Consider the following 27,951-nt stretch of genomic DNA (forward strand, 5'->3'; position numbering starts at 1 on the left):
TTTTCCCAAGTCAAAAAGTGGTGCTGTTTAAGTGTATTGATTATGTAGTTAATGGTCTTTTGTGTAAGAAACACCCTTTTATTTCCTTTTTTGTTTCTTGCCTCTGCGATGGTTGGAAATGGCTGGGGGAAAAGAAACAACCAAATAGCTTTAAAGCCCAAATTCACACGCTGCTAGGTTACATTATAAGATAAGTTATTGTTACGTTTTACAATAACTTACCACCTTTACCACAACAGACTTACCAGACTTACACAACATTACCATTATTTTTGTGTGAATCTGAGTCAATATACAATGTATTTAGTAACTGATTATAGGTCATTAGAGGGAGAGACACCAATATTGTAGGTGGAATACCTACAGGAATGTCTAGGAATGTCTATCTGGCTACAACTTGAAAGGTACTGTTTGTAATGTGACCAGAGGATATAATTTGTAGCATTTGTCTCCTTTTAACAGAAATGCCAAGCAGAATAATTTCCATTTTCCTTTCATTTAGCCCATAAAGTTTTGTATGTACACGCAATCTGTGATGTGACGCTGAAAATCTATTTTGTATACCTAGGTTGTAATCTTATAGATAATGAAATATTTTTATTTTCTACAGAGTACTATTATAGTAAAAATGATAATGGAAGCTATATTTGTGTATACTTAAATATCTATCTTTATAATTGACAACATGGATTTTCACTTTAACAGAATATTTTACAACCTGTGACTGTGCAATTACATGTACCTCAAAGCACAGGCACTTAAAATATTCCAACACCATAAAAAGTAAATCAGAAAATTGCAAAAGCAGTAATTGCACCACCGTGAACTTTGACATTCAAAAAATGTCATAAAATGTGCTACTGTGTCTTTCTCAAGACCTGCTTTGGAGACAAACAAAACACTCACCATAAGCAAGAGATTGTAGGAAACCAAAGATAACTACTGATTTCAGTGACGAGGCAAAACAACCAGTCAAACAAACAAACAGCACAGAAGTCCCTCAGTGCAAGGCACACAGTGCTCTCTGAGCTGGTATGTCCGCTTTGGTGAATCCATCGGCGAAGCCATCGCCCTCCACCAGCACAGGCCTCTTATTGCACATGGGGCACAGCCTGTTGCGCTCCTGGGAGCTCCGCATCCAGACGATGAGGTTCCAGCGGAGCCCGGAGGAGATGGGCAGGGCCCCGTGCATCTGCTGCCCCCGGTGGAGGAGGCCCTCGGTCACACAGTGCTCCACCTCGGCACACTCCGTCTCGCTCAGCGGGACCTGGGGCATTGGGGGAAATGGGGCACAAGGTGCTGTTACACACACTGAGACAGGACCAAGTACAGCTGGGTTTTTATTTTGCTTTGGCAAACGATTGGAGAAACAGGTTGTCACAGTGTTTCTAGTATTTATTGTATGACTGTAAATAAAAGCAATACTTTTAAATAATGTTTGGAGTTTGGTTTGTTATTAAATACAGTAAATATCTGTAAACATCAATGGATCCATCACCAATTCCAGTGCAGACTTCTCAACACTACACCCACCTGCCGCATGTCTCCAAAATATAAATTCCCTTCTGTGAACTCTTTTCCCAGTGACACATTGAGGGTGACCTCTGCGTTGTCATAATGGTAACTCAGGTCCAGATCCTCATTCATGGAGTATTTCACCACAAAGGCCTTGTGGCTGTCTAGAAACGTGCCTCCGCAGTCAGGATACAGCAGTGATGTCACAGGTGTCAGGTAAAGCTCCCGGAGAGGAGTGATGAAAGCCTCATCAAAGCCAAGTTCATTCAGGAGGATCTGAAATAAGTTTAATCAAAGGGGATATTTCCGTGTGCTTATCTGTGCTAATTGGGATAACTTGAAACTGGAAAAACTGGAGCTTTACCCCATAGTTGTTCATGGTGTTGGGTCTTCCTTTAGGTGCATCTGACTCTTCAAAATGCTCCAGTTCTTCTATAAGTTCATGGCAGAAGTCTTTGGTGAACAATGGAAATCTGTAGACCCTTTGTGCTACAAACAATCAATTACACATTAAAATTCCTTGTCATAAACTACATTTGACAAATATCAATACATCACTTATCTAATTTGAAGTTAAACTTTAAGACTTATATTCCTTCTGAGACTCACCAGTCTCAGAGTGGATCAGTTTTAGTAGTCCCTCTTTGGTAGCATCCTTGCCCAAGGAATATTGCACTAAATTAATAAATTCTGGGGCCAGATATGCCTCCTGAAAAGGATTATAAAACATGTATTGGGTTTTGCAATAAATCGTCGGCTTTAAAGTCTTTTAATTCCATGTTTTACCTCCAAGTGATAGACATTCGGATGGAGTGGTGTGTAGTGCTTCTTTATATGTTCAGCTCTCTCGGCTGATTTCACACTTAGACTTTTCCGCCTTTCAACCTCTGCATGTATCTGAAGACAGACAAGTAACCGCAATATAAATCATTTGAGAGCCAGGCCCTACTGTATTGAAACCGAAATGAGTTAAACGGAACAAACCTTCTTGAGGACGACATCATATTGGGCGACTGTTGTGCAACCAAGGGTTTTCAAAATCTGGAAAATCAGAAAGAATCCCAACTTTTGTATTCACTAGCACGCGTTATAGTGGTGATAACTGATTTATGCATTTAACTTACGTGTTGATAATCCCACTTAACCTGTTCCTCAGACACATATTTGACATGAAGTTTGTAGTCCTCTAGAAAAATATTGTCAGTGCAAAAACAGCTACAAGTGTAGAATTTATCGACCATGCATTCGTTGTTTTGCATGACTAGCGTTTGACTTATAACGTTTATAGTAACCTCAATTTAGCATTACTCTGTGACAATTAATTTTACATACATGTGATCCTTTAAAACAGAAAACAAACACCATCTTCAAGCTGAAATGTTTTGGACAGTTTTGCCTCCGGAAGTGACGTTTTTTGTTTAGGTCCATGGCAGATATTCGTCCGGTATGGAAACCCATGCGTCTTTTTAGTGGCCGTATTTTTTTATGACTTAGCCACCAAGATCAAATAAAATAAATGTTGCCGACATTAAACAGACGAGACAAACAGTTATTTGTTTGTTTTATTTAATACAGCATTCAATATGAGCAAGAGGATATCGGAGGACAGATATTTTGAAAACAGTGTCGTCCATCAGTAAAAAACGTCCGTCTGCAGCTTTACGGAACCATTATTCTACATGACATTCGTGCTTAGGCGCCTGTCACCCAGATAAAGGCTACACAAAACATACATGGATCCGTATTAACGTATAACTTTACATGATGTTAAGTGTAGATTCCATACAAGTAGCTGAAGAGGAGGTGGTTGAGTCAAGCTCCAACCGTCTCGAGGATATATACACATTTGTAGCGCAGGGATGTTACCCACAGTCCATGAACCCAATTAGAAAGAAAAATCTTAAACGCTACGCTCAGAAGTTCATCATTGATGGTAACCTTCTAACGTTACACATTCTGGTTTCGATTATACCTTTAGCAGTTTTCTTGCTGTGGTTGTAAATGGTGAATATGGGGTGTACTTCTATCGAGTAGGCTACGAAAGTTGCTTTAGTGCATTTACTGGGCCGTTGCGTTGCATTGGACTTTACAACTTTCATTAAACTATTACTTAGTTGCAACATAACCCACACGGTGTTAACTTACTTTCACAGATGGACGGTTATATTATGTTGGACCCAAAAAGGAGGAGAAGCGAGAGGTGGTAATTGAATCTGAACGAAAGCGTCAGATATTTCTAGAATGTCATTTTAATGATATTGGCCACCACCTCGGACAGAAGAAGACTGTGCATAGGATACAGAGCAAATATTATTGGCTTGGCATAGTCAAGGACGTGGTGGATTGGGTAATGTTACCCTTAATAAGACTGTAGCATAGGCTAGCCAACTCTTTGTCAGTTTCATACTACATTTGCATTGTTCATGGCCATATAATATGATTGAGTGTTTGTTTTTCAGATAAAAGTTTGTGAAACCTGCCAGCACACAGAAAGGAATAAAAACATGGCCAGAATAATTCGGCCAATAAAGGTGGATGGTCCTTGGGAAGTTATTGCGGTTGAAATATTAGGTACAAAAACAGAGATCTTGTAAACAAAGAAATAAGCTGCAGATGGAGATGTGAGTTGATGGATGTCTGCTTGTATATTCTTTCCCTATCAGGTCCATTTCCTAGTACAGTGCCAGCTGGAAACATGCATGTGGTGGTGATTACTGATTACTTTAGCAAGTGGGTGGAGGGTTTTCCGGTCCAAAGGAAAGATTCTCTATCTGTTGCACGGTGCATCTCCACATCTATTTACAGGTATTAATGACTCAACTTGCACAGACCTATGTATAGCATACTCAATCACAGCCTATTAAAAATGATCTATCTTCCAGGTTTGGGTCACTGAAAATGATTTACATCTGTCAAACAGCAGACTTTTGTGAGGAGGTATGGTGAGAGAGAGTTCATGTACGGTCATTCTCATTCAGATTGGAACAGTTGTGTAGAGCTGTGCTCATTAGGTTTTGTCTCAGCGTTTGTGCTCTGAGTTATTGTTTGTTGTTGTTGTTGTTTCAGGTCTCAAAGCACCTTTGTGACAGGTGGAACATAGTTCAGAAGGTGTCACCTGTAGATCCGCCCCAGAGGAATGCCCTTTATGACCATACCAGTGGTCTCCTGCGGGATGCCATCAAGGATGTTGTTTCAGAAAAGCAGTTAGACTGGGATGATTTCATTGATCCAGTGCTGTCCCTGTTTCGAACATCAACAAACACTACTACAAAGTTCACACCTTATTGTTTAATGTTTAATAGGAAAGCCAGTATGCCCAATGAGGTATGTGTTTTGTATCTTAACTAGCAGCTTAACTAACTTATTTTCCACCCTTCATATCTAAGCAATGGAAAAGGTAGTTATGGGAAATTGCTAGCCAAAACATATATGATGAGCTTTGATAAGATAAAAGTAATATATTGCCATCTTGATCACTCATTTAGAATAAAAACAGTGGTATAATTTTTCCCTGGGTAATTCCAGTGCAGATCAACACAAACATCCTGGATTTGACACCATTTTTGCTGACATTTTGTCCAAAGTGTCTACCATGTCCTTGTTCTTGAGATATTCCTACTCCAAACTGACTCGTTTTGTGGCCAAAACCAGTATTGCATGGGTACTACTTTCTAAACAAAACACAAATTTGCACACTGGTGTAGGACAATCTTTATATTTCTAACATCTCTTTGAAATCACTTTCCTACCCACCACTGATTTATTTTTATCTATTGAAATAAAATCAGATGCATATTTTTCTACATTTTGAAAAATGCTTATGCTCATTCTTAAGTGATTTCAAATGTGAAGCACTTCCAGGTACACAACTTTGAGTGCAGTCCACTAGTACAGGAACACACTGAAGATGGTAAATGGTAAATTGATTCAAAAACCCTGGAAGAACCGCATGAAGGTCAAACTCAATGTTTGTATTTGTTGCAATAGGTCATCCTGTAGACAGCTTAAAAGTGTTAGATCTAACTTTTCCCTTTTACTGGCCTGTCAAGATGTGTCAGAGGTTGATTAAAATAGATTCTTTGTATCTCTCTTTGCATCACGAAATGAAATATTTGGATGATATCTATGAGACCATGATTTCAAGACTTTTTAAACTAATATGGAATTACCCCTTGCCATTATTAACATTATTGTAGTAACTATATGCAACTGACTAGCAATTACTGACCCTATTGCAGTAACTATATGCAACTAACTTACTGTCCACATTTTTGGTCTGTCCCATTGATGTAGATAAACCAGATGAAACTGGATCTGCTTACTCATGACAATGAGGAGTCATATCCGTTAAATGAAGAGGGAGTCATGAATTTTATGACTGCCATGCAAGAGCAACATAATACACTAAGACAGATGGTAAGTTTGATAACAACACTGATGGTTTCAATGTCGACAGTGTTTTGTTGTATATGAACTGATGTAACATTTCAAGTTTTTCCATTCATTAGAGACAGATGACTGAAATGATTGTTAATGTTAACTCTTCAGGTTTTAGCTAGCATGAACGCTGCTTACAAACAGGAAAAGAAGAATGCCAAGCGCAGAGCAAGGAGCATCACATACGATGTCACAGAGGAACCTCTATTTGACAATGAGGAGTCACCTCCATGTAAAAAACTCAAAGACAGCTTGTTCCTGTCCTTCCCAGTGGAAGGAGTTCTCACTACAGAACAAAATGGCACTGCTAGCAAGAAAAATGCCTTGGAATATCAATTGCCAGGTTCTGATGTGCACTGATAAGGACTTTGATACTATGGGTATGATAAATTAGTGAACACATTATGTAGTTGGACCACCTATCTGGAGAGCTTCTCAACATGGAATGGTCTATAAGCTGTATTCCTTGCAAGAAAGTGCAGTGAAAAGGCTGTAATGCCATACTTAGGACACTCAAGTCATTTTGCAAACCAAGAAAATTTGGTCTGCTTCAAATGTAAACGGTACTGGATATGTCGATGTAAATGCACACTATTAGTTGGGGTGATATCCAAGTAATGCACTAATAGTGGGTGAGAGAGGAACTGTTTGGTTTGACTCTAGTCATTATTGTTTCTGGAATGTTTTCTCTGAGTAACAATGGCAAGTCTGTGACATGCCTCTAAGGATTTGATTAATTTCTTTAAAATGTTTAAAGATGCTCCCTGTCTTTGATTTTAAATTCCCAACTGCTGGTACCATTGAATTGACTATGAGTTCACTCAGCCACACCAAACCTCCTTTGATATATTTCTGTTTGCATTAAGGCATTTTACAGTATATTTTAGACACTGTATTTTAATACTTAAATAAGAACTTTGAGCAATCATATGTTATCGATGGCACTTTCTGCATACCATTTTTTCTATTCGATTTATGGGTCAACATGTAAATGTATTAATTTACAGTATAACATATTATAGGCCTGACTTTATCATTCCCAAACGTTTTCCTGGGGACCCCCTTTTACAAATGACAGACCATAGTGACCCAATTAACAATAGCCATATTGTAAATCATGCGCGAATCTGCATATTTTAAATATTATGGTTGTGTGGAGTTCCTATCAATCAAGAAATGTTAGCCTAAAAAACATAGCCAACAGTTCATAGGTGTTAGCGAGGCTATCTAAATGTAGGCTAGTCTTCCATAACACAAAAGCTTCAGGTTGGTGGCATTATCTTAGGCCTACTTACTTGCTTACTAGAATCTCCGTTGTTGAGCCTCAAGTAGCCTTATATTTGACACACCGTAGCCTAAACAAGAGATGTGACGGCCAGTGCGATTGGTAGGTGGTTGAACAAAGGCAAAATATTTAAAATAGAGCTGTCAGTTTGTTCTTACAGATATGGAAATACCCTTCGACAGCATAATTTGTAAAATGTGTAAGCTATTTGCCTATTTCACACATTATCTTACAGTATTTCCATTAGATGTTATGAGTGAGTGACACCAACACCACTCAGCTTTTTGCCACTTTTCTCCTTGTAATGTTTTTTTATGGTTATGGTATGTAGCAGATATTTTTTGTATACAATACAAAGTTAAATTTAACAATTAAAACGGTTGGTAAGACTACTTTAAGGAGAATAGCAACAATAAACAACAATGTCAATTCAATCAATACCCTAGAGAAAATAAATAAATACTATAATTTATAAACCATAACGCATAAGAAACACTTAATAAATAAGTGCATGTACAGATAGTCTCTAGACCCCTTTTGAAAGACCTAAAAATATCACAGGAACGGAGAGCACTGGGCAACTCATTCCACCAACAAGGTACCACTGAGGAAAAGAGTCTTGAATTTGGCCTAGCGTTTATGGCTGGTCGACACTACAGAAGCTCATCAGAATTCGACAGTGGGTGGTTGGGGATATATATCTTGATCATTAATAAGATAGCAAGGAGCAGATCCAGTCAGTATTCTATAGGCCAAAGTGAGATATTTAAATTTGTATTACTTCATTATAAAAAAGTTATCATAATTTCAATGATCAACCAACTATGGGGAGTGTTTAACTTGACAGGGAGGGAAAAATAAACAAAGCACTGGCAGAGAATATGAAACCTAACATGAACATACACAGTTTATCGGTCGTCTGTCCTTAGTACCCAGCCCATCTTACTATCCATATATTCTCAAACATGGGCAGCACAGCACAGCACACTCCTGGTTTAAATACTATCTCACTGGCTAATCACTTGGTGCTTGGGCCCCTTATCTTTTCCATGTACACCACCTGCATGGATGGACTCATATATCACTGCTACACAACTTCATCTGCCATTCCCACCTGACAACCCTATGGTCTCGGTACAGATCTTGGATTCTCTCTCTGACATATCCACATGAAGAAAGATCACCTCCAACTAAACCTCACTATAACCGAACTGCTTGTCTGCATCACATAATAGAAATGGACTCTTCTTGCTCCTACCAAGGTTGCAAGAAACTTAGGTAACATAACTGATGACCAGCTGACCTCTGATCATGTTGATTCGGTTGCCTGTTCGTGCCACTTCACATTATTTGATATAAGAAGAATCAGTCGGCATCTGACCCAACACGCCACCCAGCCTTTGCTAAGGTCTCCTTTGCATTGTAGCTTGAATGATGATCCTCATTTTAGAAATCTATACCTACACCTAATCTACACCTATGGTGAACATCTGATGTGCCTATTTGGTAAAGGTCGTTCTTTCCTCACCAGTCCATTCAACAGTTGTTCCTGTCATACATTTAGCTGAATGAGGGGATAAGCAGTTCAAGTAGTGGCAACTGATATAGCTTTCACTTAACAACAGAAAAGTGTAAGTGTTTGAAATAGATTTTAGGTAATATGTGGCCACATTTCCAAAATGACTTCCCCTTCACTGTTCTCATTAATTTAAGCGGGAGAGCCTGGATGCACACACAGTCAGATCAAGTCAGGTTACGGAAAAATAACTGGTAAATGAATGTGACTAAAAAGGCCAACAGGGCTGTTACCAAGTAATACACCACTCTCTTTGTAAATAAACAGACATGGTTTGGCCATGTCATTCACCTTGAAATATTTGTGCATCCAGACATCTTGGCATCTCTGCAGAAAATCACACGGACATACACCATGCATTTTGATTTCACAGGTCAAGTATAGACCTTGCCCTTACTTCATCTGTTTTTTTCTGTGCGGGGATTCTTCAAAACTTGATCATCTGAATGGATCTATTATCGGTCTAAACTTGTTTATATGGGTCTATTAAACGCTCCTTAGTTCCACGCTTTTTTTTCAATTCAGATGGTTGCAACACTTAAAAGTAGGCCTAAGTACCAAAGTATCTATCTATCTATCTATCTAAAATACTGGTGTATCATCATGACTAGAATGTTTACCATCATAACTTACAAGCACAGATTTAGCCTACTTCTTGACCAGAATCTACCACACGATATGCAATAAGTTATTAAAAAATATTCTAAAAGTTACTTTTGGATCAGACCATGGGCCTGGGTAGTTTTAATCGTCCTGGTAGAGAGAAGTTAGTCGTTGTAAATTACACAATAGACTTTAGGACACTAGATTTCGTATTTTGTTGCGCAGTTGCGTTCGTTAGAAAGCAACCTTTCTGATGCAATAAACTCATGAATCTTAAACCATGCAGAATAATATCCCAGTAATTAAGGTTTTGATTTAAAAAAAAATACTTTTAAACATATTAAAGAGGAACACTTTACCCGTGTACTATAAAGGGAAATAGTTTTGTAAAAGATTTACAATAATATGTGAGAAAGAGAACATCAGCTGTGATTTGACAGTCCAGAATGTAAGGGAGGAGCTTCTGAGTGTTATGCAGTGTTTCCGGGTTTCCATAAGGCGCTGTAACTGGAGTGGGTTACCGGTCTATGATGGCAACAGGATCCTTTCCGCTGAGCTGTGAAGCAGTCATACTGTCGGAAAACTCCGTTTTAGATCTCTGCGTTATATTACAAGAGATACAGTCTCTCAGTGACCCGCGGCAGTTATTTATTTGGCAATCGGTCCTCCAACCTCTCATGTCGCACGTACCGTAACAGGTACCAGCCTCAACGTTACGCGTAGGTGTTACGTTTAGTATGACAGTAAAGTAATTTCATCGACTTGGCTAAGGACTGGTAAGAAGAGTGTTAGTAGACCTCATAAATGAGTTTCAAGTTCATGGTGAGATAATAAGTTACCCAACACATTTTTTTAGTTGCACCATGGTGGGACGTTAGATGACTTAGCCTACTAGTGTAACCTAATGATGTAACATCCCAGGCTGCTATAATGTAGTAGGCCTACGTTTTAAAATATTTATTTTGATATATGAAATACTGAGTCTGAAACAATGCGGGCTACTGTCGTGCTGAGTTGTAACATTTTTTTTATTCTCATGGATACTATCATCTCAACAGTTCTATATGTCCGCGGCTCTCAGGTTGATATATTTGCTGATGAACTGGTGAGGTTTAACATATTCCAGTCAGCCTTGGACCTATGGGGAACTCTGTTGGTCCGAGTTGCTCTGCTGCTAGGAGCCTCTATAGGAGTCCTCCGGAACCGAGTAGATGGCCCTCGTAGGGTCTCAAAACTGAGCACACTGACCACCCTTATTTGCCTCACCATCATGACCTATGCACTGACCAAGCTACTGATGTTCTCAGAGAAAGAAGCTCTATTGGTTGACCCTTGGTTTTTGAGCTTAGTCTCCTGGAGCTGTGTTTCGGCAATGGGGACTATGTACCTCTGGGGAATCCTGGCAAAGACCTCTAATGCTGTGAGGGACAGCAGTGGTGAGGAGGAGACGAAAAGGCTGGTGGACCCATTGGCTGACAGCAGTTCTGAGCCGGAGGATGAGGAGAGCAAAACGCTCAGCGGGAAGCACAGGCGGTGCAAAGGGGCCAAGGAGAATTCTGACTCCCGTGCTACCGTGGGTCGCCTGCTGTCCTACTGCAAGAGGGATTCCCTGCTGCTGGCTGTTGCCTTCTTCTTTCTCATGGTCTCTGCTGTTTGTGAGTGTCGAATCTTCAGTTTTCCCAATGTCCATATAGGTGTTGTTCACATAGATTAATGCGGTGTACCGTCATGACTGGTCTAACAGGTCTTTTCCTCACAATGACAATGTAGTCTAATAGTTATAGGTTAATGGCCACTGTTGACTGATGTCGGCTGATGTCATGCTATATCCGTTTGAACAGAGAATATGTTTTAAAATATTTAAACAAAACAAATCTTTCAGGTGAAGCTTTCATCCCCTATTACACTGGCAAGGCAATTGATGGGATAGTTATTCACCAGAGCATGGAACACTTCACAAAACCTATGATCACACTAGCAGCACTGGCTTTTGTCAGGTGAGTAACCTGTGATTTTATTGTGAGTAAATAAATTGCAGTTTTGTTTTATATTGGTGAACTGTGGGCGAATGTTCATATGTGTCTTTCTCTTAGTTCTATAGCCATTGGTGTTCGAGGAGGTGTCTTCTCCATAACCTTGGCCAGATTAAACATCAGACTACGCAACCTTCTGTTTAGATCACTCATGCGTCAAGAGATTGGGTTCTTTGATTTAAACCATACAGGTGATGTCACTAAGCCCCATAGCGTGGCTGCATACATTGTTATTGTTAAAAGATCAATCTACCATGGCCTCTGTCTCCTTTTGGTGATTTAGTCTTAACTCTAAGGAACTGATTCAGTTTAAGACGTTACATAACATTTAAGACATTAGTAAACAGTTAGTAACAATTAATTATTTTCTACACAAGTCTACTCCCACTTTAGTCATTCATAATTGACAGTGCAAAGAGATTTGTTTCTCCCTTTCTGCGAGGATGTCGTGACTTATAGCATGACTAACTGTCATGATGAAATTGCATTTGCATGCATAGTTTCCGCTTTATTGGAGCCATGTCTATGAGACCTCTGTGTACATATGCCTTTCTCTACAAGCATCAATAATTCATATATTTGTACAGATTCTTGAGACTCAGAAAAGTGTAACAGTAACAATAAATAGCACATAATATGCTCCCTGCCTCCCAAAAAACGAAATTGAAGGCTAGAGGGCTTCAGAAAGATGTCCATTGTGTACATGATTTCCTTATTTTGATTTCTGATTTTTGATCAAGTGTTTTCAATCATTCTGTAGGTGACATCACGTCACGTCTGACATCTGACACCACACAGGTGAGTGATTTGATCTCGCTGAATGTCAACCTTTTCCTGCGAAGCTTCATCAAGGCCGTGGGCTTCTTCATCTTCATGTTTGGGATGTCCTGGAAACTGACATTAGTCACCATCATGGGCTTCCCCTATATAGCCGTTGTCTCAAAGATGTATGGGGAATACTACAAGGTAAAGTATATGTAAATGTATAATGTGTGTGTGTGTGTGTGTGTGTGTGTGTGTGTGTGTGTGTGTGTGTGTGTGTGTCATCCTCATCATAACTTATACCCCTTGTCATCTTCATTTTTTTATTTTTATAGTTTATTATAGTTTCTTTATTCACCAAACTAATAAAAGCTTTTGTACCACTACTAGAACAATAGCATGACACTGAAAACATGATATAATGTAGCAAATTGTTGTTTTTAGCTGTACTACTTTGCTATAATGTATCTCATTTGTATGTAAGCCATATATTAATTTGTTAAAGGTATACACGGGTTTCCCGTTTACCAACAAAACTAGATGCGCGTGCAGCCGTGAGGCAGAAGACGCTTGGTGGCCGTCCACAACGTTATAAACTTAACCTAAATAGTCGGCTGCTGTAAGCTACAATCAGATTTTTTTGTATACCCCTGTTGTCTTAATGATAATAACATCTCATTTCAGACTATATTTCAAAGTTTGCCGTTCATTTGCATTATTAATATAACATCGTATTTTGTCATTTTTGGCGAAGACATGCATTCCGTTAGGGATATTGAACATATTTAACATTCTCTAACCATCGTGATTTTGAATTGGTGCAGTTTTCAGCACAAAAACTCATTTTATTCTTTTGCTCTTTTGCATTGCTCTATGCTGTTCTATGGTGCTTTCTGCCTCTTGTTTGCGCACGCACGTTTTCGTGACGTTGCATAGAAATCCATGTATAGCACTTTCATCAGTTGTTGCTTTTGCTAGCACTGAAATTGATGTACTGTACATTGTTGACTTTGTATTGTCTTGTCATTGTCATTACTAGAAATTGACCAAGGAGGTGCAAACATCACTTGCTCAAGCCAACAAGGTGGCAGAGGAGACCATATCAGCCATGAGAACGGTCCGCAGCTTTGCCAATGAAGAGCAAGAGTCTGAGTCATACTACAGCAAGTTGATGGTCATGTTCCAGCTAAACAAGAAACAAGCACTGGCCTATGCTTGCTTCATGTGGTCAAGTTGTGTAAGTAGTGCATTACAATATAATCAAATATATAATTTTTCATTATTCTAAAGGCTGAATGGTTTACTTGTGTGCTTTCTGTAGATATCAGAACTGGCCCTGCAGGTAGCCATTCTCTTTTATGGGGGTCATCTTGTTATAACAGGTCAAATGAGTGGTGGGACCCTCATCTCTTTTGTCATCTATGAACTTGAATTGGGAGAGTGCTTAGAGGTATGAATCGTCTATTGCAACACTTTGAGCTTTTTGCAGAAACAAGTCTTTTCTTGGCGCAATGTTTGCGGTGACATTGGTGTGTGTATGGTGAATGTGAATGGTGGAGAGGTTCTATGTGCACATGTGTGATTTCTTAAATTCAGTCTCTTTGTTGCTGGCATGTGTTGCAGAGTGTAGCATCCGTCTACACAGGACTAATGCAAGGAGTGGGGGCCGCAGAGAAGGTTTTTGAGTATATTGATAGGGAGCCTGAACATCCGTCTGGTGGCAGCTCAGCTCCAGACCATTTTAAAGGAGAAGTGGAGTTCTTAAACGTGTCCTTCAGCTATCCCACTCGACCTGACACAGAGATACTCAAGGTAGTTATTGCTTATAAGCTCAGCGTATCATACGCTTTCTTTCTTGTCATTTTGATGTCAGATAAATTAATATTATATTAAGGTATAAACTAAATTCATTTGAATGATTATAGGCAGATACAGAGATGATGAATTTTATCAATAGAGCCAGTTGAGAGTTGTAGGTTTTGGATCAAATCGAGTGACAGATTGCAAGTGAATGCAATAGTTGGTCAAGTTCATTTTGGCATCATTTTTCAGAATGTTTCCTTCACTATTCAACCTGGAGAGGTGACTGCGCTGGTGGGTCCATCTGGGAGTGGAAAGAGCTCTTGCGTGGGTTTACTGGAGAATTTCTACACTCCTAATGAAGGCCAAGTGCTGCTGGACGGGCGTCCAGTGCAGGACTATGAACACGCATACCTTCACTCTCAGGTGTGTTCATAATAGAAGGTGTTTTAGTCGAGATTGAGCCAAACATGTTTTGACCACCTGTGCAGCTTTGTTACTACTCATTTGTCAATTTGGTAATGAAATCAGTTACAGTTAATGTCTAAAACTTGGTTGACATGAAAGTTATGAGAAATTTGATTAATGGGAAAATTGTCTATGATGTGAGAAATGTGTTTTTCAGCCTGCAGGGGGCAACATTGTTTATGTGGTGTGTACCGAGGATACATGTGATGCACTTTTGTTGTCATAGGTGGCACTTGTGGGACAGGAGCCAGTACTGTTCGCACGGTCAGTTCAGAAGAATATTAGTTATGGCCTGAAAGACATTGCCATGGATGTTGTGGTTGAAGCAGCTGCTAAGGCCAATGCACATGACTTTGTAGTTGGCCTCCCCCAAGGCTATGAAACAGGTGAGCAGTTCAGTTATTTATGGATGAAGAGGTACCATAAGATTAATAATGATTCCAAGTATGTCCAGTAACCAAGTACATTTGCTTTATTGTGCCGGACATCTCATTCTTGGAGATTAAGTTAAATATGATATGATTTTTAATAAGTTCACTGAATAACTCTTCACTGCACTCTACCTTGGAACCTTTGTAGAAGACTGGACTCTCAGCAGCACATAACTAGAAATAGGTTCATATTCATCCTTTTTAATTAAAACGTGATCTTTGATGCACCACTGACATAGTGCCAATGTCCTTGTGTTTTCGATGTGCTGGTGGGTTAACTAAGTGGTGCTCTGTGGTGTGTCTGTGTGTGATGACAGGGGTGGGAGAGAAGGGAGCCCAGCTGTCAGGGGGGCAGAAACAGCGCGTTGCCATCGCCCGGGCTCTCATCAGGAAACCTCGCGTCCTCATACTGGATGAGGCCACTAGTGCCTTGGATTCTGAGAGTGAACATATTGTGAGTGACAAAGGCACAGAGACTTCAATGTTTTATGTACATTTAAAGCAATATTTAAATTAAGCCATTGTGTGGTGTTCTTAGCAGGGGTGTAGTCTACATGATACGCAGGACTACGCAGTATACCCACTTCAAAAGCATCATACCATCTCAGTATACCCACTTAAAATAGGCAAGGATAGGTATTAACATTTGGGGTTGATCACAGTATACCCACTACAGCTAACTAGACTACATCACAGTATACCCACTACAGCTAACTAGACTACACCACTGGTTCTTAGTTGTATTAGTGTGCCAGTACTGCATAGTCAAAGAGCAAATTAATCAGCTAAATACTGCTGTGAATGGTGACAGCCCTTAATTGTGTGTGCTATTTATGGAAGAGGAAGACTGCAGCGATTATCAGACTGATGTATCAGATGCAGCAAGGACTTGTAGCAGAGACCCTCTATCTTTGCAGATGTCTTGTAGCATGACACTGCAGTTTTGTAAGCCAAAGCATATATAGTTGTGCTGAGTTCTGAAGTGTCTTATCCTCTTATTAATTAATGGCTGATCTCATCTTAAGCATTGCGGTTTCTTCTCTACCTTTCTAGGTTCAGCAGGCCCTGAATGATATCATGCAAGAACACACAGTGCTGATGATCGCTCATCGCCTGAGCACTGTGGAGAGGGCCAACAACATCATTGTGATCGACAACGGCCGTATAGTAGATCAGGGGACGCATGCTGAACTCATGGCCCGGAAAGGACTGTACTTCAAGTTGGTCCAGAGGCAGGTCCTGGGTATAGAAACAGGAGCAGACCTACTTAACCCTCCCAAGGACTTGCTGTGGAAGGCGGTGAATGGTAGAGCAGAGAGTGGAGAAGAAAGCAGTGACTCTGATAGCAATGTAAAGTTGTAAAGGACTGCAGTGCTGCATCATGCTGTGAATGTTGTTATGCCTGTTGAATCAGAGATGATTTATATCCAAATGTGAGTCTTTGTAAAGATGTCCTCTTTAATGGAAATTATTTAAAAACATAATGCAAAGAAACACATTTAAATTACTTGGTTCCATAATTCTAGGGACATTGTCACATATGCATACCCATGCAATAAACTTTGTCTTAAGAATGATCTGTCAAAATAGTGGATACAATATATTGTTTTAATGTCAGTGTAATGAATGGTGCAATTTTGTTTTCATACACACCTTAGTTTAGGATTAACAACATCAAATTGTAGACGATTACATTCGTACAAAAACTATATAAATAACTAGTAAAACTGTATGTAATGGAGGCCTACCATTTTTGTCACAACGTGAAAATTCTTATACAACGTCTGCAGTGCACTATGATATTATGTATCTCTTTCACTGACGTCACGAAATCCCCACCTATCCACGGCTTCCGCTAACACTACCTAGCATAGCCAGTTAGCTCAGCTGCACTACTCCCTCCCGAAGCTCAGACTCAAGAGATTGCTCAGCAGGCTACTTGGAGAAAACCGAAAGCGACACAAACAGCTGTGACAGAAATGTCTGGGTTTGGGAACAAGTTGAGTGGATATACAATGACCCAGTTACATGAACTACTAGAAGACGATGACAAGCTCAATACGATTGTTGGAGATATGGAGGAGGTAAGAAAAAAAAAATTCAAGATATGCTTAAGGTTAAATCGTGTTCCTCAAAAGTTTAGCTTTGCCCCGTTATTAAAGCAAGGCCTCTTGTGTGTTTTTCCCGAGGGTCTTCTTCGGTCCAGCCCATAACGTCTGTGGGTGACTAGTGAAAGGTGTAGTCTAACGTGAAATTAAGTGTCTGGCGGTATAACGTTAGGGAAACTTTTGTTGGATTCGTAGCAGCAGCTACTTTTGTATGGAACCATGATATTCTAACTCGCAACATTATCAACTATATTGTTTCCTACGCACATCATTTTGAAACATTGTTACAGCATTTTGAAACATAGTTATAACGTTAAGACAAACGAGCATTCTTATTAGGCTAGACTAACGTTGTAGTTGAAATAAGACGTAGTGTAGGGAAACATGGTGTTTTGTTTGCGGTTTTTTTTTGCATCGCGACAGTATACCGCTGTGAATTGGCAGCGTGCCCGCTTGTATGTAAGTGGAGTCCCGCGGGTGTGATACAGTTAAAATAATTTGCGAGACTATTTTTGTTTCGAAGTGTTTGATTCGTCACACAGACTCATTCGAACTGCTGTCCTCACGTTGTGGGCTACGTCCACTGTCGTCATTCAGGCTACTGACCTTCAGACAACGTCTTGAAGCAAACTAAGATTACTTATTAATTATACAGGCCTAGCTAATAAAGCTATTGGCGTCTTGATTGTAAGGGTTACAAGCATGCCGTAGACTTTCATTTAAACTCAATCAAACTTTCCGCTTAGTTAGGTTGCCGTTATCACCATGTTCCTGTGTAGTTCAACGGTCATCAGGTGCTGTTTGTAAATTATCGATTACCGCGCTAGTGTTCACGACTTTTTGCTTAGATTGCTTTGACCTGATTTGGAAGGGCACATAGGCTAGTGTGTGGATACTTCCCACACGAACCCAGTCACAGATCACTGAGCTTGAGCGCTGTCGTCTAGAGATCAGTAGTTATGCGTCGGTCCTTTTTAGGCTACCTTAACTTTGTCTTTACCTGAATTTGGCAGGTGTTAAGAGTCCAGATTCCACTGTAGGAATTGTCTCATCATTAAGGCATAGTTACGGTGATCTCAATATACCTCACATGTGGGATGCCCCAAGGTGCCTTTTTACCCAACAGTAATGTCTCTAGCTTTCCAGCTGGTGTTCCTTAGGGTGTGGAGAACATATGTGCCATCTTACTGTGACTAACCTGTATCTCTTGTGTAGACCACATCTGACACTCAGGCTGGGGGGGGGGGGGGTGTATTGTGCACCAACTAAGTCATATGCCACAGAGGATTCTTGCATCTTAGTCACACAGAATTATTGTACAATGTGATTTACAAAAAACACATTAACATTTACTTTTTTTTTTTTAACATGTAACTATATTGGATAGGACTCTCGTCTGCTGTTTGCCCGTCAGTGATACGTATTTTGATCTGTTGCCCTGCCTTGAAAACCAAAAGACAACAATTTTATCACCAAAATTCTGTAGCTGATGTTTTTAGTAAGGTCCCACCTTTGAAGGTTTTAGAATATCTTAGCATAGATTTTAAAAAGCATATTTATGTTATTCTATATGTTAACACTGCTCTGGCCATTAAATAGCCTTAGTTGCTGAAATGGCCTTAAATTACATAATCAAGCAAACCAACAAACTCTTCTGCAGTTTCAACCTTTGCAAGGTTGCAAGGTTGTTTGGCTTTAGGAAAGGTATGAAAATCAGCTGAATTTCCATGTGTATCCCTTGACACTAGCCTTTCAGCATGCACTCTCAGCTCCGGTGGGGGATGGGGTGGGCTGGGAGTGGCTTTTTGAGTTTCAGTTTTTATGAAAACCATCAGAACGCTATTGTGTACTACTTCCCCATACGCCAAAGTGGAAGCATGAAAGTACAACACAGCACAAGAGGCCTAAAAGTACTGTAGAAGATTCCAGACACACGTGAGAGAGTTCACCACATGTACCTTCATCTGTCTTTTACACGCTGTAAACAACCGGTCTGAAAATGAACTAAAATGTTAATCCTTTCCCAGGGCCTCAGTAACTGGAAGGCTCTTCAACCCGACCTATTTGTCTGAGCGCCTAATCACTATCTGTAACCCGCTGGTGATGCACAACATGCTGGCTCTTTGTCTTCTTGTCTATCTGTGTGACAGTCTGTTCTCAGTAGGTGTAAGGTTGTTATGCAATGTCTGCTGGGAGGTGGTATGATATGAACACAACAACGTGTGTGCATGTGTTTATGAGCCTCTGACTTCTGTTTTACAGCTGATGAATTTGAGTAACCTTAATATCTCTCAGGAAGAGGTCTGCTTTTTAAATGTGATAGTCTGTAATTGCCCTATTTAGATAAAGTGTTTGGGATTCAGAAAGTTTACAGACTATTCTTCCAAAAGCACTCGGTCATTATACGTTGCTATTGTACCACTTAAACATATATAAGCTTGTGTGGAATGGGTAATACCCAGTGGTTCACAGGGAAAGACTGTGAATGTCCCTATTGGAAGCGCCTATACACCTGGCCTGTCAGTCATGGTGTTATAATGCTGATTTGATATACTCACAGTTTTAAATGCCTGGGGAGGAAGAAATATTTGCCATGGTTTGGCAATATTTGGCATGGTCCTGGGGTGGTTGTCCCATCCCAGGACCAGTTGAAGGGTGGCATTACTGCTCACAATGGCCCTTTTCCTCTGAATCCCCAATGTGCCTTGACACAGGGAAGGGTTTTAAATTGTAAGCCTTTTCTTGCATTCTTCATTCTTCTGTGTCTCATTACAGAATACCCTACAACCTCCATAAGGTTTGGCATTTTTAAAAGGCCCTTTCCTCCCACAGCCATGTGTTTTGGCAGTGCAGTGGTCTATAAAATCAAGTTAACCAAGAGCGGTTGTGATGGGGGTGTTGTGCTAAATGCATTTCATCCCCATCCACTGGCTTGTTTTTGCTCTGGTGGGACGAGCTCCCCTCAGACTATGATGTGCTCCTTGGTCCCTAGGTTGAATAAGCACGGTTTAATCACGCACATCCAATTATCTCCGGTGTGCGGATCTTAACTTTTTCTTTTTCTCCTTGGGCCCTGGGAAATAATACCTCTGATTCATATGATGGATGCTGGGGAGCAATACATCTCTAAATGTCCAGCTTATCGGCGTGGTGCTCTGAAAAATGTCCCATGGTTGATGCTATGAATTAAAACGTCATTTTGGCTGACTGATAATGCAAGCTGCTAGCTGTTCTACAGCTGATTTACTTTATCACTATCAATCAAAGTATGAAGGCTATCAGTTCATTAGGGCTGTAATAACTGCGTCCTTAGCTCTTCCTTAGCTGACCTTTGCTCATTTCCTGTGTCATTCTATGGGAAGTCCTTTGAGTAATGATGGGTCCATTGGAAATGTGTCAACAAATGTGTGACCTGTATAATCCACGTTTGCATTGTAGGTCCAGAACGTCCAGCAGAGCAAAGAGATCACCCTGGCCGGCAACCGCAGCCTGGCCGAGCGGAACCTCCAGCTCCAGCCGCAGTTAGACTTCCAGAAGAACGAGCTGACCAAACGCTACCGCTGTCTCCAGGAGCTCTACGAGGCCTACCAACTCCGCAAGTCCACGCTAGGTGAGATGCCACAACTGTGTTTCAGGTTTTCATGGAAAAACCTTCAAGCCCAGACGTGGCTGTTTGTAAATGAAAAAAAAGGTTAAACCTTAAGTGATCTGTGTACTATTGCTCACCACAGGATTTGTACAGGGTGTGACATGGACATGTTCTGCCAGGTTGCCATGATTGCATGCACTGTATTTACTCACCATGGGACAAGGTACATAATTAGGACATGTGGGTGTTCCGGAGGATTGGAAAGAGAAACCAAATGGAAAGCTTCATATAAAGCTTTATTGTTCATTCAGTGGTACAGTTGGGTGTGACGCCACCAAAATAACTGACACAAGCTTGCACACGGAACACATAGGGAACGCATATTTGGCACATAGAACAGGTTGACACGTGTAAGACAGGAATTAATGTTTTATATGGTATAGGGATGTCTTTGTCATTGATTGATAAAGGAGACTGTCCTTGAAAATATACATGTGGATTTTCCACGACTGTCATGTGCCCTCTAGAATGGTAGAATATTGATGCGTCATTGTATATAGTGTGTCTTATCGAGAAGCCTACCACCAGGGCTTCCTACAGTAGCACACCCTGGTCTAACCAGTTCTTCTAGCTTCTGCTCTGTTTAATTTTAATGAGCTTCTAGGTGTTCGTGTCCATTAGGCCACAGGCATGTACCAAGCTGTTGTCACCATATAGCTGCTGGAGTTTGGAAATGGGAACCAGCTGTCTGTTGGGTTGTTGGGGCTCTCTACAGAAGTGTCATAGATAGATAGATAGATACTTTATTGATCCCCTAGGGGAAATTCAAGAGACGAGCATGTGTCATGACGTGTCATGTTGAGTCTAGGTCGACATATCATGAGTAAAAGGAGCTGTCACTGATTGTGTTGCGTGTCGCAATGGTTGCCAAGCAGCTCACTCAAAACAACATGCTAACATTTCTCCTTAGTTTGTCTCCTTCAGGCCAATGAGTTAGTTAGAGGTTAATGTTTCTGGGAATGAGATAACATTCTTTCCACAGGCTTTGCGGTTTGATTTTCCATGACATTGAAGCATACAACAACAGAGAGAGTGAACCAGGTCTTTGTGGTGGGATTATCACAGTTAGTCGCCTATCAAGCAGCTTTTCTTCCCTGTTTATGAGTGCAGTAATATCTGAGTGGTTTACTGAGAGTGACAGAAAAGCACAGGTTTCCCCATCTCTAAGCTCTTGCCTGAGCTTTTTTTTCTCCAGTCGGCAGAAATGGCAGAAACAGCCGACTGCCATTTGTTTTGTTGGTGAGGAGGGGGGCTGAGTTGGATGTGGATAACCCACTTTTCCCTCGCGCTGCCTGTCCCACTTCTGGATTTGTAGTAAGCAGCTGGGCAGCAGGGCCGTAAGCTACCGCACGGGAGCCACCCGCTTGACCCAGATGATAAAGCTCTGGTCTTCGGGGCAAAAAAAAAAAAAGGATGGACAAGCGCTGATGTTTCTTTGTGTGCTTTTACCACCATGGTGTACTACCATGCAAACACACACACACACACCTCCCCCCACACATCCAGGGAAGCTTGTTATGGCAACGGAAGGGAGGCAGTGGAGGGCAGCATGGCAGACTATTGGCCCTTCTCAACATTAAGCCAACAGTGAGCTTTTGTGCTTCGGGGGGTGTGTGAGGGCAAAAACAGCTCCTGCTGGACAGAGCCGTGTCCACCCTCCCTGCTCTGGGAGCACGGCTGGCTCGGACGCATACATGAGCAAATAGCTGTCTCATGATCATTGGCCCAGACCGCACTACAGGGCTGTTGGAAGGTGAAGACTGGCCCATTGTTTGGCCCAGCGTCGATAACCCTGTGGTTAGGCGAGGGAGAGAGAGGTGAACCTGGTGTCCAGTTGCTCTTGTGATGGGGATTCCAGAGCTGCCTTCTGTCCTTTCACAGACAGTACAATCCCCACTCACTTTGTAATGTGAAACACAAGGTGATTTTCAGAGGGGATTTTGGGTGGGAATGGTGGTGGTGGGGTGTTTTAAGTGTATATGTAGTACAGGGGACTGTTTAGCAATGCAAAGTCACTGTGATGGGTGCAACCAACAGTCAGCCATTTCTCCACTTCCGGTACTGACTTGGTACTCTTGTAAGAGAGAGAGAGAGAGAGAGAGAGAGAGAGAGAGACTTTGCCCAGAGCCGTGTATAGAAGTCATAGGGCTGAACCATTGAAACCGAGTTGACCAAAGCCTCTCATCCAGATGTGACCCTGTCTAATCATGTGTGTTTTTTTTTTTTAATGGTCTGGCCCTTCATGGTCAAATGTACTGTACATAGACTCTACCCTCTGGGGGAATGTCCGTAAGCTCCCATGTACATGCCCCAAGACTCTAGTGCTGTAGCTGCCTGGCTGTTGGCTGTAGCAACTCGAGCTAAACTGATTTTTTTTATTTTTTTCATACTGACAGTTCTCGGTGACCTCGAGAAACAGAGATCTATGTGAAAACTCGCCGAATTTCTCCTTTAAAGGTGCAGAAATATCTTAAGACCCATCATAATAGTATGACCATAACACATTTAAAAGCTACATTGTGACCAATACTCAGAGTCTTCTTTTTTAATTACAGTCGAAATAAATATACAGTACCCTCCAGAATTATTGGCACCTCTGCTAAAGTTGACTAAAAAGAGGAATCTTAATCCCTTAAGTAAAAAATGAAGAAACATCCTACCTTTAAAGGACACCAATGTTCTTTGTGAATGAATAATGTATCATAAATAAATAACTGTTCTTCCTTAAAATACAGGGGTTATCAGAATGTGCACCCATATGTTAAATTCCCATAGAGGCAGGCCGATTTTTATTTTTAAAGGCCAGTTATTTCATGGATCCAGGATTCTATGCATCCTGATAAAGTTCCCTTGGCCTTTGGAATTAAAATAGCCCCACATCACATACCCTTTACCATACCTAGAGATTGGCATGGTTTTATTTCAGTTAGCCTATTATCTGGTTTGATGCTCATTGAGCTCAATGCAAATGATTAAATGATTAAATATCAATTAAGCCTACTGGTTAGCGCTTCGGACTTGTAACCGGAGGGTTGCCGGTTCGAACCCCGACCAGTAGGAATGGCTGAAGTGCCCTTGAGCAAGGCACCTAACCCCTCACTGCTCCCCGAGCCTTCATTTGTGTGCTGAGTGTGTTTCACTAATTCACGGATTGGGATAAATGCGGAGACCAAATTTCCCTTACGGGATCAAAAAAGTACATACGTTGTACAATGTATTGTACATTCTTCATCACATGCATTTTATTTAGCTTTGTCCTTTGTGGCCATTTGCAGGAATTCCTTGTTGTGTTGTTCTCGTGAGAATGCGTTGTGTTTACTGAGAGATGCCTATCTGATTCCACACCTGACTGTGACTAACAGGCCTTTATGCAGGTTAGCATGACTCACTGGGTCAGTGACATGGCATGCTGGCAGGCTGGGGTGTCTCGGAATGGGATAAGACTGTGAAGACTCAATGCTTTTCTATAGTAACATTCTCAAGTCCACTTGAGACTTCTGTTACGTAGGTGGTGGATGACGTGAGACTTAGGCTTCTGTCTCTCTTATGTAAACTCCACCCGGATGTCTAATGTAACCAAAATCCTTATTTAATATGTACGTAATATGGGTGTGTATTACCAGGATAGGTTTATACCACTGGTTAAGGTCTGAATGCATTGTCAACGGTTCTGCGCTAGTGCAACTGCAGAGCTTCCTGCAGTTGGGATCATTGTTTCCTCCAAGACTCCATGGTCTATTTTTGTGTGCGCTGTGACTCATGTGATCGCCGGCCTGTCGAACACAAGAGCCGCTCAGTGCTGGCAGGGCTTTCTCGTGTGTTGCAGTGTGCCAGCCCCTTTGCTTTCTTCCAGTATCGGGTGTCAGTCAGATCTACGAGAGGGACGGGCGGATGCGGGGGTGTGGGCAGGAAAAGTTTCAAATGATGCCCACCCCTTGACCGACACTCGTCAGCTGTTCTGGCATCACATGGCACCAGAGGTTATTCTTTCTGCAGTATGGTGGGTCCAAAACCAGGCTGTAAGCTTTTATTCCAAGACTGCAATTATCCATGTCTTCCAAGTTTTTTCCCTGTATGTTGTTCAAGTCACACACTTACCTGGTTCAGCACTTTTTTTGGGGTGACATGTCCTCAGGTGTATTGATTGCTGCCACATTGCTTGCATGTCATAAAGTGAAAACATTTGGGATACGTTGGGAAATATGGGACAGGACACAGTTCTTTTCCCATACATTTTTCCCCTCATTGCTCTCTGTCTGTCTGTGTTTACAGATGATCTGTCTGGGAACAGCTCTTTAGACACATTGCTCGCGCTGCTGCAGGCAGAAGGAGCCAAGATTGAGGAGGAAACGGAGGTAATGAGCGCGTGTTGAAGTGCCATGCAGGCTCACTGAGAGACCACAGGGTAGAGTTTGAAGGATGTGGCTTTGGTTTGCGCTGTACTTTTCAACTTCTTTTCCTGTTTTCAGTCCCAGTGTTACTGCAGTTTATTTTCATGTCTGTCAGGTAATATCATTGTGCATCAGAAGTGAGGGAACAGGGTAGCAGTTGTGGCTGTCTGAGTGCTGGCTAAATTTATTCCGCCACTACTTGCAAAAAATGCACCAGTATACTGCCATTATGTGGATAATTTATTTCTGCATGTCTGTTGTATATGTAGGGTGGAAATTTCATCTGACTTATTGTGTATATAAGTTATTCATTGCCGACTTGCCCAATCTCTTTTATGTCTTCCAGAACATGGCTGATTCCTTTTTGGATGGGAACATTTCTTTGGATGCATTCATCGACGACTATCGGAACAAAAGAAAGCTAGCCCATTTGCGACGGGTGAAGATCGATAAGCTCCGTGAGCTGGTGCTAAAGGGACCGTCAGTGCCCCTGCCCCCAGTCCCATCCTCTCGTCCCCCGGAGCTGCCGGCTAAACCCTCCCCCTTGCGCATGGAGCCCAGCTCCAGCAACATCAGCTCCCCGGTGCCCCAACCCAGGCGAGCCCCGCCACCTCCACCCCTCAGGACTCCGCCTGCCCCTCCCACCACAGCCGCCCAGGCCGCCCCGGTGTTCTCCTACCCTACCCCCTCCTACCCACCCGTCCCCCCCAGAGTGGGCCAGTCTGTGCCCAGCTTTAATCAGGGTTACCCCCAACACGCCTTCATGCCCCAGTACCCGCCTGCGCTTCCCCAGAGGCCCCCGCCTGGCATAGTCCCGCAGCCTGGCTTCATCATCCAGTGATGACACAGCAGCAGGGTGTTTGATGGGAAAGAAGATACGTGCACATGTGGACTTACACGCTGGCGCCTTGTTTTTCCTGTATGAGGTCTGCAGTGTCTACACCTCTGGACATATCGTTGCACATCCAGGCTGCCAATAGAGTCTGCTGACATTGGATGGTATGGACAATGCATAAGACAGACAGAAGAGAAAATATCGCCACAAATTTGCACTTGCAGCTTGTGTATTCACTTTTCCCAGTTATTTTTCCAATTCAAACTTGTTTGTTGTTACTATGAAAAAAGTTAGGTTGCTTCATCCAATGCTCAGAAGGAAAGTTTAAAGAGAGGCAGCTGGAGTTGCCGATTACTCAGCCTACTCATATTACAGACAATGTCCTACAGATCCTGAACATATCCTGGCTTCTATGACGAGCTTATGTTATTTTACTTTTTTACATGTGTTCGAATTTGTGTATGTTCTATTGCATTTCAAATATGAACAGCATTTTAATTTGTGAAATGGAAAAAGCCTATGCACAAAGACAAAGACTGCACTGTTTTGGTGAGAAAGGAAGAGCGAACGAAAAATCACACACAAAACAAAAAAAAAATTTGGTCACACACACAAAAAAAAAACATTTTACATACAGGTTACATGCACAAGCACAACATGGATTTTTTTGTTTTTGTTTTTTTTTACAACTGGATTTGAGTCCTTGTCTTTTGAGTGTGAAATGGCTATGGCTATAAATGTTGGAATGGTAAGCTAAGGTGTGCAACTTGTAGTAGGCCATTCAGGAAAACTGGATTATTGAGAAAGGGCTCTGATGCAGGAGGTAATCCAGCGAAATCCTGTTGAGGAGATGACCGTGTTGCTGCTTCAAATGTCTCAGGGCAGGAACACATTGAACTGTGAGTGTGTGTGTGTGTGTGTGTGTGTGTGTGTGTGTGTGTGTGTGTGTGCGTGCGTGCGTGCATATGTGTGCGTTTTGGGGAGTATGCAAGGGGGCATATATAGGTGTCTGCTTGCACTGTCTTTGCCATCTGTGTATGTACACTGAATATTTTACCATTGATTAAAATAACCTGTTATCTGTAAACATTGTCTTCTAACAAATATGGTCTCATCACATCTCTTAATGCTTTATTAGCAACGACTGAACAACTCTCAGAGATAATCACCTAAGACCTCATTTTTCCATTCATCATTGTCATGCACTTGTATGGAACCTGTAGACACCATCAATCACACATTATTTTGATACAGTTTGTGTAGCCTTGCAGTCATTGGTGAATTCATTAAAATATAATCAAATATAGGATGAGTATGCACAATCACATGAATCATGCCTTACTGGCATCCAGATCCATCCTACACTGTTGCTTGAAGTCACTGAGTGCCTTTTCAGTGTGCATGCGGTCACATGTTCTGTTCCAAGCTGTCCTCAGCTAGTACGCCAACACCTTTGTAGGTACATGCCAGGCTTCACATGTAATTTGGTACGCCTGTTAAGCAGGGATGTGGTGAAGTCTGTTTGCATTTCTTACTCTGAATGGCATCTCAGACAGGCTTGGCAGGGTTGGGTTCTGAGAGAAGAGATCCTTTTTGGAAGGTGTATGCTGGTTATTCCTTTGCAGTGGTTGGGAATGAATCTATCAACATTTGCATCTGAGTTTAGAACAATTGAGAAGGTTCTTTTTCCTTTCTTATATGGGGTGCACTTTGACAAGAGGGGACGAATTGAGGGAGGTGTGTGTGTGTTTGTTTCGATAATTTGAAAAAACTGTTAATTGTAAACCACCCTAGACCAGCATTTACCACTCCTCTGATATGTTTGTTGTGTTCATTATATACCGGTTTTTCACCACATTACATTTTTTGCCTTCCTGTGAAAATTTCCAGACAGATATGTAAGAAAATCTACTCTTTTTGTATGCCCCTTATGTATTACAGGACATTATTATTATAAAAATTAAACTGATATTGTATCAGTTTTCAGTGGTGGTTGGAATTGCTTTGGTTGGTTTTGAGAGTAATTAATGCAAAAAATAAAAATTCATTCAATTTATT

The 27,951-nt window shown here is 41.3% G+C and overlaps 4 protein-coding genes across 5 annotated transcripts; 3 read left to right on the forward strand and 1 right to left on the reverse strand.

The window, feature by feature from the left end:
- Positions 1-57: 57 nt before the first annotated feature.
- ogfod2 (2-oxoglutarate and iron-dependent oxygenase domain containing 2) lies at positions 58-2,912 on the reverse strand. Of its 2 annotated transcripts, none has more exons than XM_076270985.1 (7): positions 2,640-2,912; positions 2,500-2,556; positions 2,302-2,412; positions 2,125-2,224; positions 1,880-1,947; positions 1,534-1,791; positions 58-1,267 (listed from the first exon to the last, which is right to left on the reverse strand). In XM_076270985.1, the coding sequence occupies exons 1-7, from the start codon at positions 2,772-2,774 to the stop codon at positions 1,001-1,003; spliced, it is 996 nt and encodes a 331-aa protein (XP_076127100.1). In that variant the 5' UTR covers positions 2,775-2,912; the 3' UTR covers positions 58-1,000. The 2 variants fall into 2 exon arrangements, with proteins under 2 accessions (XP_076127100.1, XP_076127099.1); XM_076270984.1 differs by having other exon boundaries at positions 1,880-2,004.
- Positions 2,913-3,174: 262 nt separating this feature from the next.
- LOC143106621 (gypsy retrotransposon integrase-like protein 1) lies at positions 3,175-6,712 on the forward strand. Its single transcript, XM_076270983.1, has 8 exons — positions 3,175-3,448; positions 3,669-3,862; positions 3,975-4,086; positions 4,179-4,320; positions 4,398-4,452; positions 4,582-4,839; positions 5,809-5,931; positions 6,064-6,712. Exons 1-8 carry the CDS (start codon positions 3,277-3,279, stop codon positions 6,310-6,312), a joined length of 1,305 nt encoding a protein of 434 aa, XP_076127098.1. The 5' UTR covers positions 3,175-3,276; the 3' UTR covers positions 6,313-6,712.
- Positions 6,713-9,906: 3,194 nt separating this feature from the next.
- abcb9 (ATP-binding cassette, sub-family B (MDR/TAP), member 9) lies at positions 9,907-16,487 on the forward strand. The gene is made up of 11 exons (XM_076270249.1): positions 9,907-11,071; positions 11,299-11,413; positions 11,510-11,640; positions 12,210-12,415; positions 13,251-13,448; positions 13,533-13,661; positions 13,835-14,023; positions 14,264-14,437; positions 14,706-14,865; positions 15,228-15,364; positions 15,964-16,487. Exons 1-11 carry the CDS (start codon positions 10,408-10,410, stop codon positions 16,270-16,272), a joined length of 2,412 nt encoding a protein of 803 aa, XP_076126364.1. The 5' UTR covers positions 9,907-10,407; the 3' UTR covers positions 16,273-16,487.
- Positions 16,488-16,803: 316 nt separating this feature from the next.
- On the forward strand, positions 16,804-27,949 carry vps37ba (VPS37B subunit of ESCRT-I a). Its single transcript, XM_076269496.1, has 4 exons — positions 16,804-16,994; positions 20,457-20,628; positions 24,940-25,022; positions 25,405-27,949. Exons 1-4 carry the CDS (start codon positions 16,890-16,892, stop codon positions 25,897-25,899), a joined length of 855 nt encoding a protein of 284 aa, XP_076125611.1. The 5' UTR covers positions 16,804-16,889; the 3' UTR covers positions 25,900-27,949.
- The last annotated feature ends 2 nt before the right edge of the window (positions 27,950-27,951 follow it).

Source organism: Alosa pseudoharengus, unplaced genomic scaffold, assembly GCF_046254945.1.
Source record: "Alosa pseudoharengus isolate Yale_2024_CS ecotype anadromous, Long Island Sound unplaced genomic scaffold, YU_APseudo_1.1 YU_APseudo_1.1_scf_6, whole genome shotgun sequence".
Lineage (NCBI taxonomy): Eukaryota > Metazoa > Chordata > Actinopteri > Clupeiformes > Clupeidae > Alosa > Alosa pseudoharengus.

What these genes read in the sequence shown, in the direction of transcription:
- ogfod2 (XM_076270984.1), bottom strand. Translation starts at nt 2,774, where the DNA reads ATGCAAAACAACGAATGCATGGTCGATAAATTCTACACTTGTAGCTGT. An exon ending in TTAAGTGGGATTATCAACAC is followed by an intron (nt 2,557 to 2,639) that starts GTAAGTTAAATG and finishes CTGATTTTCCAG; the next exon opens with ATTTTGAAAACCCTTGGTTG. An exon ending in ATGATGTCGTCCTCAAGAAG is followed by an intron (nt 2,413 to 2,499) that starts GTTTGTTCCGTT and finishes GTCTGTCTTCAG; the next exon opens with ATACATGCAGAGGTTGAAAG.
- vps37ba (XM_076269496.1), top strand. Translation starts at nt 16,890, where the DNA reads ATGTCTGGGTTTGGGAACAAGTTGAGTGGATATACAATGACCCAGTTA. An exon ending in TTGTTGGAGATATGGAGGAG is followed by an intron (nt 16,995 to 20,456) that starts GTAAGAAAAAAA and finishes TTTGCATTGTAG; the next exon opens with GTCCAGAACGTCCAGCAGAG. An exon ending in ACTCCGCAAGTCCACGCTAG is followed by an intron (nt 20,629 to 24,939) that starts GTGAGATGCCAC and finishes CTGTGTTTACAG; the next exon opens with ATGATCTGTCTGGGAACAGC.
- abcb9 (XM_076270249.1), top strand. Translation starts at nt 10,408, where the DNA reads ATGCGGGCTACTGTCGTGCTGAGTTGTAACATTTTTTTTATTCTCATG. An exon ending in GCAGCACTGGCTTTTGTCAG is followed by an intron (nt 11,414 to 11,509) that starts GTGAGTAACCTG and finishes TCTTTCTCTTAG; the next exon opens with TTCTATAGCCATTGGTGTTC. An exon ending in CTTTGATTTAAACCATACAG is followed by an intron (nt 11,641 to 12,209) that starts GTGATGTCACTA and finishes ATCATTCTGTAG; the next exon opens with GTGACATCACGTCACGTCTG.
- LOC143106621 (XM_076270983.1), top strand. Translation starts at nt 3,277, where the DNA reads ATGATGTTAAGTGTAGATTCCATACAAGTAGCTGAAGAGGAGGTGGTT. An exon ending in CAGCAGACTTTTGTGAGGAG is followed by an intron (nt 4,453 to 4,581) that starts GTATGGTGAGAG and finishes TTGTTGTTTCAG; the next exon opens with GTCTCAAAGCACCTTTGTGA. An exon ending in ATAATACACTAAGACAGATG is followed by an intron (nt 5,932 to 6,063) that starts GTAAGTTTGATA and finishes TTAACTCTTCAG; the next exon opens with GTTTTAGCTAGCATGAACGC.